Source organism: Tyto alba, unplaced genomic scaffold (genome assembly GCF_018691265.1).
Source record: "Tyto alba isolate M040663 unplaced genomic scaffold, T.alba_DEE_v4.0 Super-Scaffold_11, whole genome shotgun sequence".
Taxonomy (NCBI): Eukaryota; Metazoa; Chordata; class Aves; order Strigiformes; family Tytonidae; genus Tyto; species Tyto alba.
In genome coordinates this window covers 6,332,246-6,344,313 of record NW_024881273.1, presented here as the reverse complement: position 1 = coordinate 6,344,313, position 12,068 = coordinate 6,332,246, and the positions used below count along the sequence as shown (strand labels likewise).

Below are 12,068 nucleotides of genomic sequence, written 5' to 3'. Positions count from 1 at the left end.
ATACGTTCATCAGTGCTACTTCTTAATATCATGGCATGACCCTGTTCTCCTCTGCAACCTTCCATGTGAACTCTATTCTTAACATGTACCTATCAACAAGGTCAAACCTGAAACAGGTTATACAAATATCTGTTCAAGGTTGATGTTAATTCAGCTTGAACTGTCTCCTCCTGAAGCAGTGCATTCCAAAGGAATTTCAGTTACAGACCACTAAGACCAAAGTTTCTCAGGCTTCAGACAAAGACCAGGTCAGCTGCACCGGAGAACCAGAACTAGCTGCTCACACCTACTGGGAGGTGTGACAACAGAAGGACGGTGATTAGCATAAACCTAAAGACACTGTGGCAGTAATATTTGTGGTAACTTGTTGTTTCGTGCTACGTATGACAGATTAAGTCCTTATACTGCGAATCGTAACTCAGAACTGAGTAACTTCTCGGGCACAGAGGCAGCGGTGCATTGTGCTCCCCCCCCAGCAGAGCAGCACTGCGCTCCTCCGGCTCAGCAGCACAACTCCAGGGGAGCGAAGCCACGGGGATCCTCGAGAGCACTCTGCCACGCTGGCCAACTCTTTGAGTGGTCCTGCCAAACCATCTGGCTTCACGGCAGCAGGCCAGGAGGACCTGGACTCAGTGAGCACACACAGGTATGACAGGTCGTTTGGAGATCATGTCCCCCACTCTCAAATCCATCCTCGGGGGCTAGTCATGTCCTTAAAAGCCCAGTTGTGCCAAAGAGCTCTATGAGAGCAAACCTATGGGTTTTTCAAAGGGAGATCCAACATTACAACTGAAAAACTAAGGTATGAAGGAAAGATTTGTGTTTGTGTTGTTAAATCCTTCAGCAAGAATAAAGCAGCATGCTACTCTAGCTTCCACCTCTTCTAGTTCCCAGTCTTATCAAAGTTACTCTTCCACTGATCCACAACCACGAGGTGCCATCTCAACTGAATGTCTCCTCCCTCCATAGAAATGGTCTGTGAAAATCCTGTACAACTCTTGCAGTGATAAGAAAACTATAAGATGTACAGGTTAATGCCTCAAACAGTCAAAAAATAAAATCTTTTTCTTTCTTTTAATAGCTGCAACCTTTTAGCTGTTTCCATATAGCTTTCATGTATGTGTATAGCCACACACAAGTATTAAGACCTGCATCAGATCTATAAAATATTGAATGTTAACTAAAATGCCGGCTAAACATGCCCACATGTATCATGTACCAGAGGCCCTGGATAAACTGCATTAGCACATGTTTAAGTCATGCTCTACTAGCATGGCTTTATTGTTGCTCTTTCATTTTAGGCCAATTTATGTGGCTGTCTGGATAGAGCACAAAGGGAAAAATACATACATGGCTGATGCTCAACCTCTCTCACCCTCAGGCATTTCAGAGTCATGCACTGAGCAGGAAATGTTACTGTTGACAGAAAACATCTCTCATCTCATCCCTCTAACAGGCTGTTGCTCTGCAGTGCAATATTCAGGCTAATTGACACATAATGTAACTACATTTGTTTGTAACCATATTTTGTTTCCCAATCAGTATCCTTAATGAAGTAAACAGAGGCCAATTTACTGATTTGAATTATTATTTCCTAGGTCAATGTACCCATTCAAAACTGGGATATTAAGTTCAGTGGTCTTAACTTTAACTCCAAATTAAATTCAAAGGTCACATTATATCTTTTTTTTCCATCCCAGAACAATCCTTCACAGCACTATCAGAAATATACAACTATTTAACACAGTTTCACTACATTTGTGCCATAGGTTGGGGGGAAACCAACACTCAGTGAGAATATACAACATCTATTATGATCTTTCCTGAATAATTTTCTGCATTCTTTAATTTCATACAGCTACTACTTAACACTCTACTGGTACAATTTAACTTAATGAAATACAGCTGAAATATCTTATAAGGAAGAGAGGATGAGTATGTAGAGTTGAATTCTTGTGCAGTGTCTTTAATCAAGCACAACCATCTCCCATAAATGCCCAGAGTTTTCTTTTTGTTCATAAATAGATCCTGCAAAGCTTCTACTTGGCAATATAACTGTTTATTAAACATACTACTGTTTAATTTCTATACCCTTAGATTAAAACTAAACACTTCTACCTCCATTCACGGGCAGTAAGCTGGAAGTGGGTTAGTCACGGAACAAGAGCTGGGGGATGCTCAGTTTGAATCTCATCAACCTGAAGCTCGATGTTTGGCAAATCACTTCCTTTTACTGTCTCTCTTCCTCTTCCTACTACCTGCTTTGCCATTAGTTTGTCATTTCTGGAGGGCAGCAGTGTCTCTTTGTGCCTCTGCAGCACAAAGCACAGCTGTGCTCCAAACACACGTAGACCTTGAGGCACATCCAAAATACAAGATGGAAAAATCCACTGTGCACTTGACAGGGTTGTATTCTGCCATCCTGTCTCACGCCTGCCCTGTGCATTACACCATGAGAAATTCTGCTGAAAACCACAGGTCTATTTGCAGAACAGGGCACTATTCAGAATGAACGAATGTGGCAGAATTCCTCCAATTATTTACTTTTCATCAACACCTGAGAGCCTACAAGAAACAGAAAGTCCTCTGACATGTACACCTCCTGTATGAATACACACAGGGAGGGCACACATGTTCCACCATAAAGAACCAGACCATTTTTGCCCTCACAGTACCCATAACGATGTATTCATTCCCCATCCCCCTTCCATCCCAACACAAAATGGAATGTATTGACATCAGGTAAATTCTCTCCCAACCACAGAATCCCAGTGCTGCACCAGTTCAGTCTGCAGCAAAGCTCTTGGCTTGTACTTGACTTTCATGTTTGATTGTACGGAGCCAGCCTATCCCCAAGGGGAGGTGGAGGTAGAGGTGAAAGCAGCAGCAGTAATAAGCAGGATAGTTCACGACTCCCAAATACATTTTTAGTGAAGATAACGTGAGCAACAGCTACACAGAGTAGTGGTTGCCAGAGGAGACCATGAGTCAGAACTAGTTTGTGATCACAGATCTAAATCAGTATTGTCCCAGGAATTAATTCTTGTATTTCCATCCAGACTACAGTATTGAGGGTTTTCCTTAGCCATAGTTGAGACAATACCTAAACCAAGCTATCTCCTACGAAGCTTTAAGAAATAAAGGAAATTCTCCGTGCTTAAGCCACACTGGCTACATGTTTGCTCAGAAGTCCTCTTAGGTGTCACCCAAAAAGAGGGTAACAGAAATCCCCAAGAGTCTAGATGCTTTTATTTTTATTTTTTAATAGAACAAAGCATGCTGAGCAACTTGGCAGGTACAGAAATGTGGAGAAGCAGACTCCCTCACCTAAGCAATCAAAATGCTGGCGATCTTTCCCTCTTGCAGAATAACTGGCCTGCTTAGGAGCTACTATCACAATCAGCAACAGTCACAGTAGGTGGAAGTATAAGAACTCTTGAGTACATTTCCAACCTGCAAATGTATTACATGTCGATGCTTGTGAAGTTAAGTCCAAACATCCCTCTTGTCATAACTGGGATGATGTGCTTTTCTTTTGTCATAGACAAGCAGGATGAAGACCCAATTTTGTAATACTGCAGGGTCCCCAGCTCAAGCTCGACACCTTCCATAGCTACGCCAAAGTAAGTTTTTGGTGAAATTGGAGTGCCATGAAGAATTGACCACAGAAGCAAGTTCTTTCCCTGAATCACTATAAGAGGCAATCCCCAACTCATTTGTGTGGCTTGGTGATGGAGATCTTCACACAGTGAAGGGGAATTCAGTCACATGCATCTGGCTTCAATGACCTCAAAAGGAAGGTGGATGGGGCATGACTTTCACATGCAGCACTGAACTGAAATTTCAACTTTGAAGAAGCTGACAAGAGCCTTGCTAGAGATGAGAATTACATGAGCGCACGGACACACTAAGATCCAGAGACTACAATGAGAAGTTGAAGTGAGGAACCGTACTATAAAGAGTTTCACTTCACTAGACAGCTGGGAAGAACTGAAACAGCGCAAGGAGTTCTCCCTCTCTCACACACACTGTGTATGAAAAGCAGGCAGGGTGTACACCTAACTTCAGTGACTGTGAGAGCAAAACAACTCATCTGGTACGGTGATAACATCGACAAGGGCAATCCTACAGGAGAGGAATGCACAATGCGATGAAGTTTAACACACCGACTGACCTTTGTAGCTGAAGATATTAAATTTTCACAAAAAGAGTTTTTGCCTGATTTCTCTTACCTCTTTCTGATGATCAAAACCCATCATGCAACAAAGCATGTGATCTGTAAAAACGTAAAGGTAACCCAGAACTCTCCTAAGCTCCAAACCAGGCCGGAGGAAAGAGGCAGCGCCCGTCTTGAACAACAGTGCCAAACCACTGTGAATTTTCAAATCATCCCACTTGTCCAACCTCCAGACTGTCCTGCCTTTTTTTGATTAGCTACTTTTTCCCTTACTTTCAACATTAGCAACTATCTTATATGGGAAAACATGACATAGACAGCCATCAAGTACACCTTTCACAATAGTCAAACAAATCCAACGTATGTAAAAACTGCATGCCTAATTAATTTTACCCAGCATAAAAGCAATGTAAGGCTTTATATACTATCAGGTTCTGCGGTGCTCATTGGCTATGGGCTTGTATTTGTCAAGGAAAAAACCAAAGAAGTGTGATTTATTATTGTGCAACCCCAATCATCTGCTGCTGTAATTCCACTTTAATCAACAGATCTAAATGAGCATGGAAAGAGTAATGCAGGCATGCATCAGACCCTACGTATTTAAAGATCACCACCCTCATCCCCCATGACTATTAAATGCACAATTCCTATTGCACATCAAAGGGGTTTCCTTTGGAAACAGCAGGTCTGAAGTCTGATGTATTTGCCTGACTACTTCCTGCTATACTCAAGTTCATCTTTCACACAGTTTTACTTATGATACCTCTGCGTATCACTTCCACCTTCCAGGTGGGAAAACACAACAAAAAGAGCAAGGGTGCTTATCTATCTCAGTCATATGGAATTCACTGGAAATGTGTACCATTTTACAGGTATTTGGACACCCAAATGACTTAATTCAAATTATACAAGACAGTGGACAAGAATGTGGGTCTCCCAATTTCTATGTGTAGCCGTAGCCCCAGAAGTGATCATTTTTTCTTACAGCTTATAGAAACTTGGTGGAGTTGGTAGTGTTAGGTTAATGGTTGGACTCGATGATCTTAAGGGGTTTTTTCCAACCTAAATGATTCTATGAACTTGCAGCATAACAGCTGATGACATAGCAAGCCGCAAGCACGAGAACTCTGCCAGCAAAATTTCTGGAAATACGAAGCCATTCATCATTTCGTATCATAAAAGGTTTTGCCAAAGCATGAACCCTCTGTGATATTTACACACAACCACCTTCCCCTCCTGCAGATCCCAGCATGATTGATGCATTTATGTTTTACAGTATGAAGTGAGAGAGGCTATGTATGAAAAATGCCTGTGGGCGGAAGCAGTTTCCTTTTCAACACCATTTGCTCATAAATGAGAAATCTACAAGAATCAGACATGGATTCATAATTCATGTAGCTTATATTCTTGTTACAAGAACAAAACAACCAACCATGACGGACAATTGTTTTATGTTAAAGGCTAAGAATTATCAGCAACAGCAGGTAATTACACTGTAATAATTTCTTTTTTTTTTTTTTTTTTTTTTTTTTTTTTTTTGCTGTTTCCATGCTGTTATCACTCGGCCAGTATTAAAATAATTTTCTTGTCATTCACCCATTATTTGAGCCATACTTAATAGAGCAGTCTACAAACAAAACAAAAAAGCAATACAGTTACTGCATATATTCTTTACAAGAAAGATAGCACATCCTCTTTCATCACATTTAAAATGTCCAATAGATATTCCAATCACCTTATATGCCCATGTAATTGAAAAATTAGGTGAAAACATTTGAAGTGACATAAAAATGCTATACTAATATGCTGCTTTTTTTTTTTTTTTGCTTTGCTTATTGTACAGAGTCCATGCTGAATAAAAGGTCATGGAAATGGCTGAGAAAACATTCTCATCACAGCGGTATGTAAAACATCCTTCCATGTTGCTGCCAAAATATTATGTTTCTGAAAGTTTACACACTATTCTGCAAATTAAAGGTATGTATATATATTCTATTCCTCTGTTGACAGACTTACCATCCTAATACTATACTTGGGAAAATATGGTAATTTCCAGGACTCTGGTCCTGCTCAGCACTTCAACACATGCTTAGCGTTTAGCGGGACTATTTATAAATGTGTTTTGCTGGACTGAGCAAGAATACCTTTGCATTTTCCATAATGGATCAACAGTTTGGAAATTAAATGTAGTGCCCTGATGCTCCCTTGCCTTACTGCACTTCATTTAGTCATTTTATACCTGTGTTATGAGTATTTGTAACAAAAATGCTTAGACTCGCTATTTTATGCCTACTCATCCCAGGGATAAAAAGGTTCAAGGCAAGGAAGAAAAATCACAACTATAAACCTTTCAGAGCTGGTGACGTGCAAACTAAACAGCTTCAAACATTTACTGTAGCATAGGTTCCTAAAATACTAAGCTAAAATAGGGTACTAATGTAAAGCTCATAATTCTACCAGTCTTGAAGGATAACAGGTCAAAAAACCAGATTCCCCACCCACCATCACAAAACAAGACAGACCCCATATTTCTAACTGGAATAATTTTTTAGAAAATTCTGTTGACCTGATCTGGCTGAGAAGCAATAGAATTTGAACCAAGATCCTACTAATTCTTTCAATCAGTGTCAGTAATACAGTTTCTGTGTTTATGCCAGGCTTTGCACAGTGCTGCTGGACTCTTCCCTAAGCAAGCTTTTGGCTAACAGAGCCTTAGGCACAGATGGGTCTCTGACCTTTTTTAGCAGGGATTCTCCTCAAGGTATTGCTGTCTGATTTTATAACATTTGATTCAAATAGTTCAGTGACCTGGTCAGGGTATGTAACCCACTTTTTTAATGCTTGGCTCATTAGCAAAGCTCATGTTTATTAAGTATAACTACATTTTGCTTAATATGGAACTCCTCTACCACTAATTACCTGTCCTAAATAGCAAGTAATTGTGAATAATAAAAAATGATCAATTACCGATTTCCTCTCTTGTTTCAGCTCCTGCACATAGCGTGTTAACTCTCCAGTGATAAGAGAGGTCATGTTCTCTGAAATGACCTCATGCTGTCCGGCATAGTCATTCATTTCATTTAAAGTGGCTAGGAAGGCTCTAGTTGATGTGTACCTGCAGAGGACAAAAATGCATTTTGCTTTTAGCCCCTTTCTTTTCAGAAAGACACACTGCAAAGGGAGGTTGTATTCTTCTTCAGCATTTAGTATTGCTACGTGAGACTGAATACGGATTAGCACAGATTCACTTGAAGGAATTTCTCAAAAGGAAGTTATCCCACGCACTGACAGTCATCTGATAAATTTATCTCAATCTAGACAGTTTGACATTGGCTCTTAAAATATCACAAATGTAGAATGCCAGGTTTTTTATCAGCACGGTTCTGGGACATCACTATTCTAATTTCCATTCCCCAACATTTCTAGTTATACTCTTTCAAGTCCTACAATTTAGTGCACAGAATCATCTGTATACTCTACCTGGCAAAATCCTGTCCAAGCAACCAACTTTTTGGCTAGCATAGTGCAGAAATGAAAGCTTTTTATAGTGTAAATTTGATTTAAATCAGTTATACTTCATAAAGTTTTCCAAAAGGTAGGGATTTTACTAACCATGTGTTGTACCTTTCATCACAAGGTTTATTTTTTGTATGAAATAATCTCCTATGCAACATTCCATGTGTTATTGAAAGGAAGAAACCAACATCTGTGCACACAATTTCAAAACAGCAGATTATGTCACTAGCATATTCAGCACAGAGCCAACAGAGCTGCATTTAAATACCCCAGCTGGCTGTGCTGGTCAGCTGGAAAACAGCAGCTCTGAAGCACTGCACTTGTACATGCTAGAAAAACTATTATTAAATGGTAGCGGTCTTCACCGACAACATCACCTAAAGGTGAAAAAGCAAAGCAAAGAAGGAGAGATCTAGATGAAATAGAGGGGAGTGGTACAAATAGGGATGAAAAATATATCAGAAAAAAGAACAGAAAAAATAAAACTAAAAAAAGGAGACTAAAAAATGTAGTCCAGTACAAGCAGTCACATTCACAGTCAAGCTGTGGTGCCTTGACAGAAATCTCAGTTGTAAGAGACAGGCGATCAAAGCTACAGAACCACAAACTGACAACAAGCTTGAAAACAGATCATTTTTAGACAGGCTGTCTCAAAGTAGTGTGCAAGGCACCCAATGGTTGCATGTCAAATCCCCAGACATTGTTTAGGGACATGAGGAAACTATATTGAGGTGAACACTATTATTTAAAAGGGCAAAGGATATGCAGGATCTTCTGTGCCACAGCACATGAATCATTTAACTCCACTATCCTTTTCCAGCAATGAAAGATGTGTCAAAAAAGGTTGTAGTGAACTCAAAATACCCATTTATGGTATAGCTACCCAAAGGCAGATTTATTCCTAATCCCGGGTACAGCTGATGTGCTGGTAACATAAGCTTCCTTGTGCAAATATCAGTATCTCTGGAAACAATGGCATAAATAACTGATTTCCAAACCAATGTTACTAAAAATAAATTTAAAAGAAAATGAAAAGGCTGTTAGCTCTGTTAATACAAGCCACTAGAGCAGCTGCATACAGCAGCTTGCGGGTCTGACCCAAAAATCTAAATTAATACAATCGTACAATTGGATCCGTATCCAAACTCATTTGAAATGTTTCAAATTTCAAGGTCAGGGGTTTGAGTCTGCTGCCAGGCTCTCCAGAGGCAGAGCAGCCTCCTGCAACACAAGGCTGCAGGGTCAGACTCTGCGATGCCTTAATTCAAAGCCAATGCTTTACAAAACGCTGACACTGAGAAACTTCAGAGTGCTCTAAGGAAAAAGGTTCTCGCCCTGGTATAGCCTGTCTGTTGAAAAGCTCCTCCTCTAGAAAGTTCTCTTTAAAGAATATCTGTAAGCTCATTAAGGGCAGGAAGGTCTATCATCACCTGCATCCACGTCCGCAGCGTCCCTCGGTGAAGGAGCTGTGCTTTGACGCTGCAGTCGCTCGCTCGCTGTGAGCGCTGCATTAGTGCCCCGGCACCGGGGAGATACAGTCTGAATACGTGAATCAGCCAGACAGCTGAAGCCACGCAACATCCTTCAACAGCAGCAAGTCAGGCGTCGGTTCACCCCAGGATACTGGGAGTACAAACGACATCCTTCACCTTGCTCAAGAGCCACTGATTTCTCTGTGGTGGTGTAACATTATCCCTTTAGTAAATGACTAATCTGTGTTGTCAGTCCATTTGAGTAATTTAATACTTACAGAGACTGCTTAAGTTTCATGCTAAAATTAACAAATGTTTCTGTTCCTCTTGAAAGTAAAGAGTTTGGTCATTCACTTCAAAGAGCTAAGATCATACAGTCTGGCTTAAAGTTTTTAAGGTACATGAAAAACAAAACAAAACAAAAAAACCCCAAACCAGGCATCCAGAAACCATAACAAACAAAGGGAACAGAGTAGTTACAGACCAAATCCAAACTCTGAAAATCCACTCCTTAGTATCTACCATATAAGCCTGCTTCTGCATCTATGATTTCTATACTCTTACACTTGACTTTAAAATCTTTGGTTTACAAATCAAATTCTAGTTGGTAGCCCAAACTTCCCCCCTTCCTCCATCAACACATGCTCACCCAGCAGTGGATCATGAACGTACCTGTATTCTTCCTCTTCTTTGGAGTTCTTTTTGGGTTGGTATTTCTTTGAAAGATTCCTAAAATTAAAAATACACATACATAACATTAAATTTAAAATCTCCTTTAAGTTAAGTGGATAATCTCTGCATGCCCATACATTCTGTGGGTCTTCAGTTTTTATTTGCAGTGACTAGACACCTTTTCAGAAGTATGACTGTAATTAGGCTTTGATTGCATTGTAGTAGCAGTTAAAACAAAAGGCTGCACATGGCTTCAGTCCCTACAGTTGTGATAAAGTAGCAGATTCTGAACTCACAAATTTCATAAATTAAGGTCAGTTAGTACACCTGAGTTCTCGTTCTGTTTATGCACAAGTGTCCTTCACCTGACCTAAAGGAGAGACCCTTTTACAGTAAGAACACTGGTCCTTAGCTACACAGGCGTGCTTTACAAACTCTACCCAGTAGCAGGTGCTACTCCACAGCCCAAGGTCACCAGCCCATTGAAGTGCGATTTGCTGCAGCACATGACACTCCTGGCCAGGCAAATCTGCTCGCCTTCAGCAGGGTGCTTCCAAGGAAAAGAATATTCTTCATAAAGCCACGGGAAGTTGCACTGAGATAAAAGGGGGATCATTTTATGATTATCATCTGATGCTGGGAGAAATGTGAAATTTGATTATCCCAATTAGCACAGATGATTGCATCTCTCATTACTCCACATCCAACTAAAGTTTTGATTTTAAAATACTGAGATGCTGTTCAAGGTATCATGTCCTGAATAAGGTATCTGAATGTAACTGTTAGCACATTTGACAATTATTATATATCTCTCATTGTCCTGAAAGCACTGACTGCAAGCCCTTGGCCAGAAGCAAATCAAGGGTTTAATAAATGTGTGCTGGCCACCTGAAACCCAAGGCACCTTGCTAATACTTAAAGCTCATGTTATGATGTGTATTGCACGATACAACACCATGCATCCTTTAAACGATGCAAACCAGAAAGCTGACAAATCTTACTTAGCAATTTTAAGGCTTTTTCAGTGTTGGGGTCTCCTCTATTCTAAACTCAGCCCTATTACTATATGCCTTCCTGCAGCCTCTGTTACCCGACTGTGAAATGGAAGCCATTTGTTTTAGCTTTACAAGGTTGTTTCAGCAATTAAGAATAACAGACAAGTGGTATTGATAGAATTGTCATCTGAAGGACTACCAAGTTCCATTGACCTATCTGTGCTATATACTCTTTGGAGGACTCCCAGAACGCATCCAGCTGAAAAGAAACTGCTTTTTTGGAGGTGTAACCCACTCCCTGTTGCACACTGTTTTTACTGCTAACCAGGGAGGCAGCAGAGCCTCTTGTCTCACATTTCTTATTCTTTTTGTTCTCCTTAAGGAATTAAGAAGCATCTGCCCAAACATAGTAGTAGCCAGAACCCTGGCAGATTTGCACAGACAAACATGTGTTTCTCAAAATTTAAGTATCCCTACTGGAAGGGTTCCAAATGAGCATCTCCTTTCCAGTCTCTGCCTTCTCTGAAAAGCACAGGCTCTGTGGCAATGAACTACTCTCTAGTTCTGCATATAGCAGCTTCAACCAAAGAACACCAGCATGGGAAGAATTCTGCAAACTGTTCTGCATGATTACAGTAAGTCTGACAGCACTCTTCATATGGCATGGGAAAGCCTCCCTCCACACACCTGCTTAAAAGGAAAGGAAAAACCACAAGAAAACATGCACAGAAAGCTACACTAATAAGGCATTTTCACACACACTCAAAATACACATCTCCCTGCACTGTCATGCTGCCCAATTATTTCTGACATACACAGCTACTAACTTCTTGAGAATCTTTAAAGGTGTAGAAATGCTTTGGAGCTGGGGCAAAAAAAATCCAGCCAGTATGCTTTCACAGAAAAAAAAAATATTATGAAAGCACGTAACAAGGATTAGCATCGGGATTAAACATTTTATTATTTTCTATGTACTTTACAGAACACATAAACTGTAGTCTATATATTTGAAGTTTTAGATTCCGTCCCCTCCTTGTTTTTTTTAATCAAAAGCTTACATAGGGTTTTAACCAGGCTGCACACAAAAAACCCAGAAGTGATATTGAATCCAGAAGTGTTGCTGAAGTTCAGCATGCAATCATGCAATGTCATGACCAGAACACCAGCACTTCCCAGGTTCAAGGTCATGAAGCAATGACAGCTAACAGGGATTGAAGAGGGAACTAATACGTAAGA

At 40.3% G+C, this 12,068-nt stretch overlaps 1 protein-coding gene across 23 annotated transcripts in view; it reads right to left on the bottom strand.

Annotated features, from left to right (window-relative positions):
- Positions 1-12,068, bottom strand: part of FNBP1 (formin binding protein 1) — a 102,752-nt gene that overhangs the window by 55,570 nt on the left and 35,114 nt on the right. For all 23 annotated transcript variants that reach the window (XM_042786563.1, XM_042786564.1, XM_042786567.1 and 20 more), the window contains exons 3-4: positions 9,838-9,894; positions 7,145-7,292 (exon numbers count right to left, since the gene is read on the bottom strand). In XM_042786563.1, the coding sequence (XP_042642497.1) occupies positions 7,145-7,292; positions 9,838-9,894 (205 nt within the window). The remainder of the gene's footprint in view (positions 1-7,144; positions 7,293-9,837; positions 9,895-12,068) is intronic.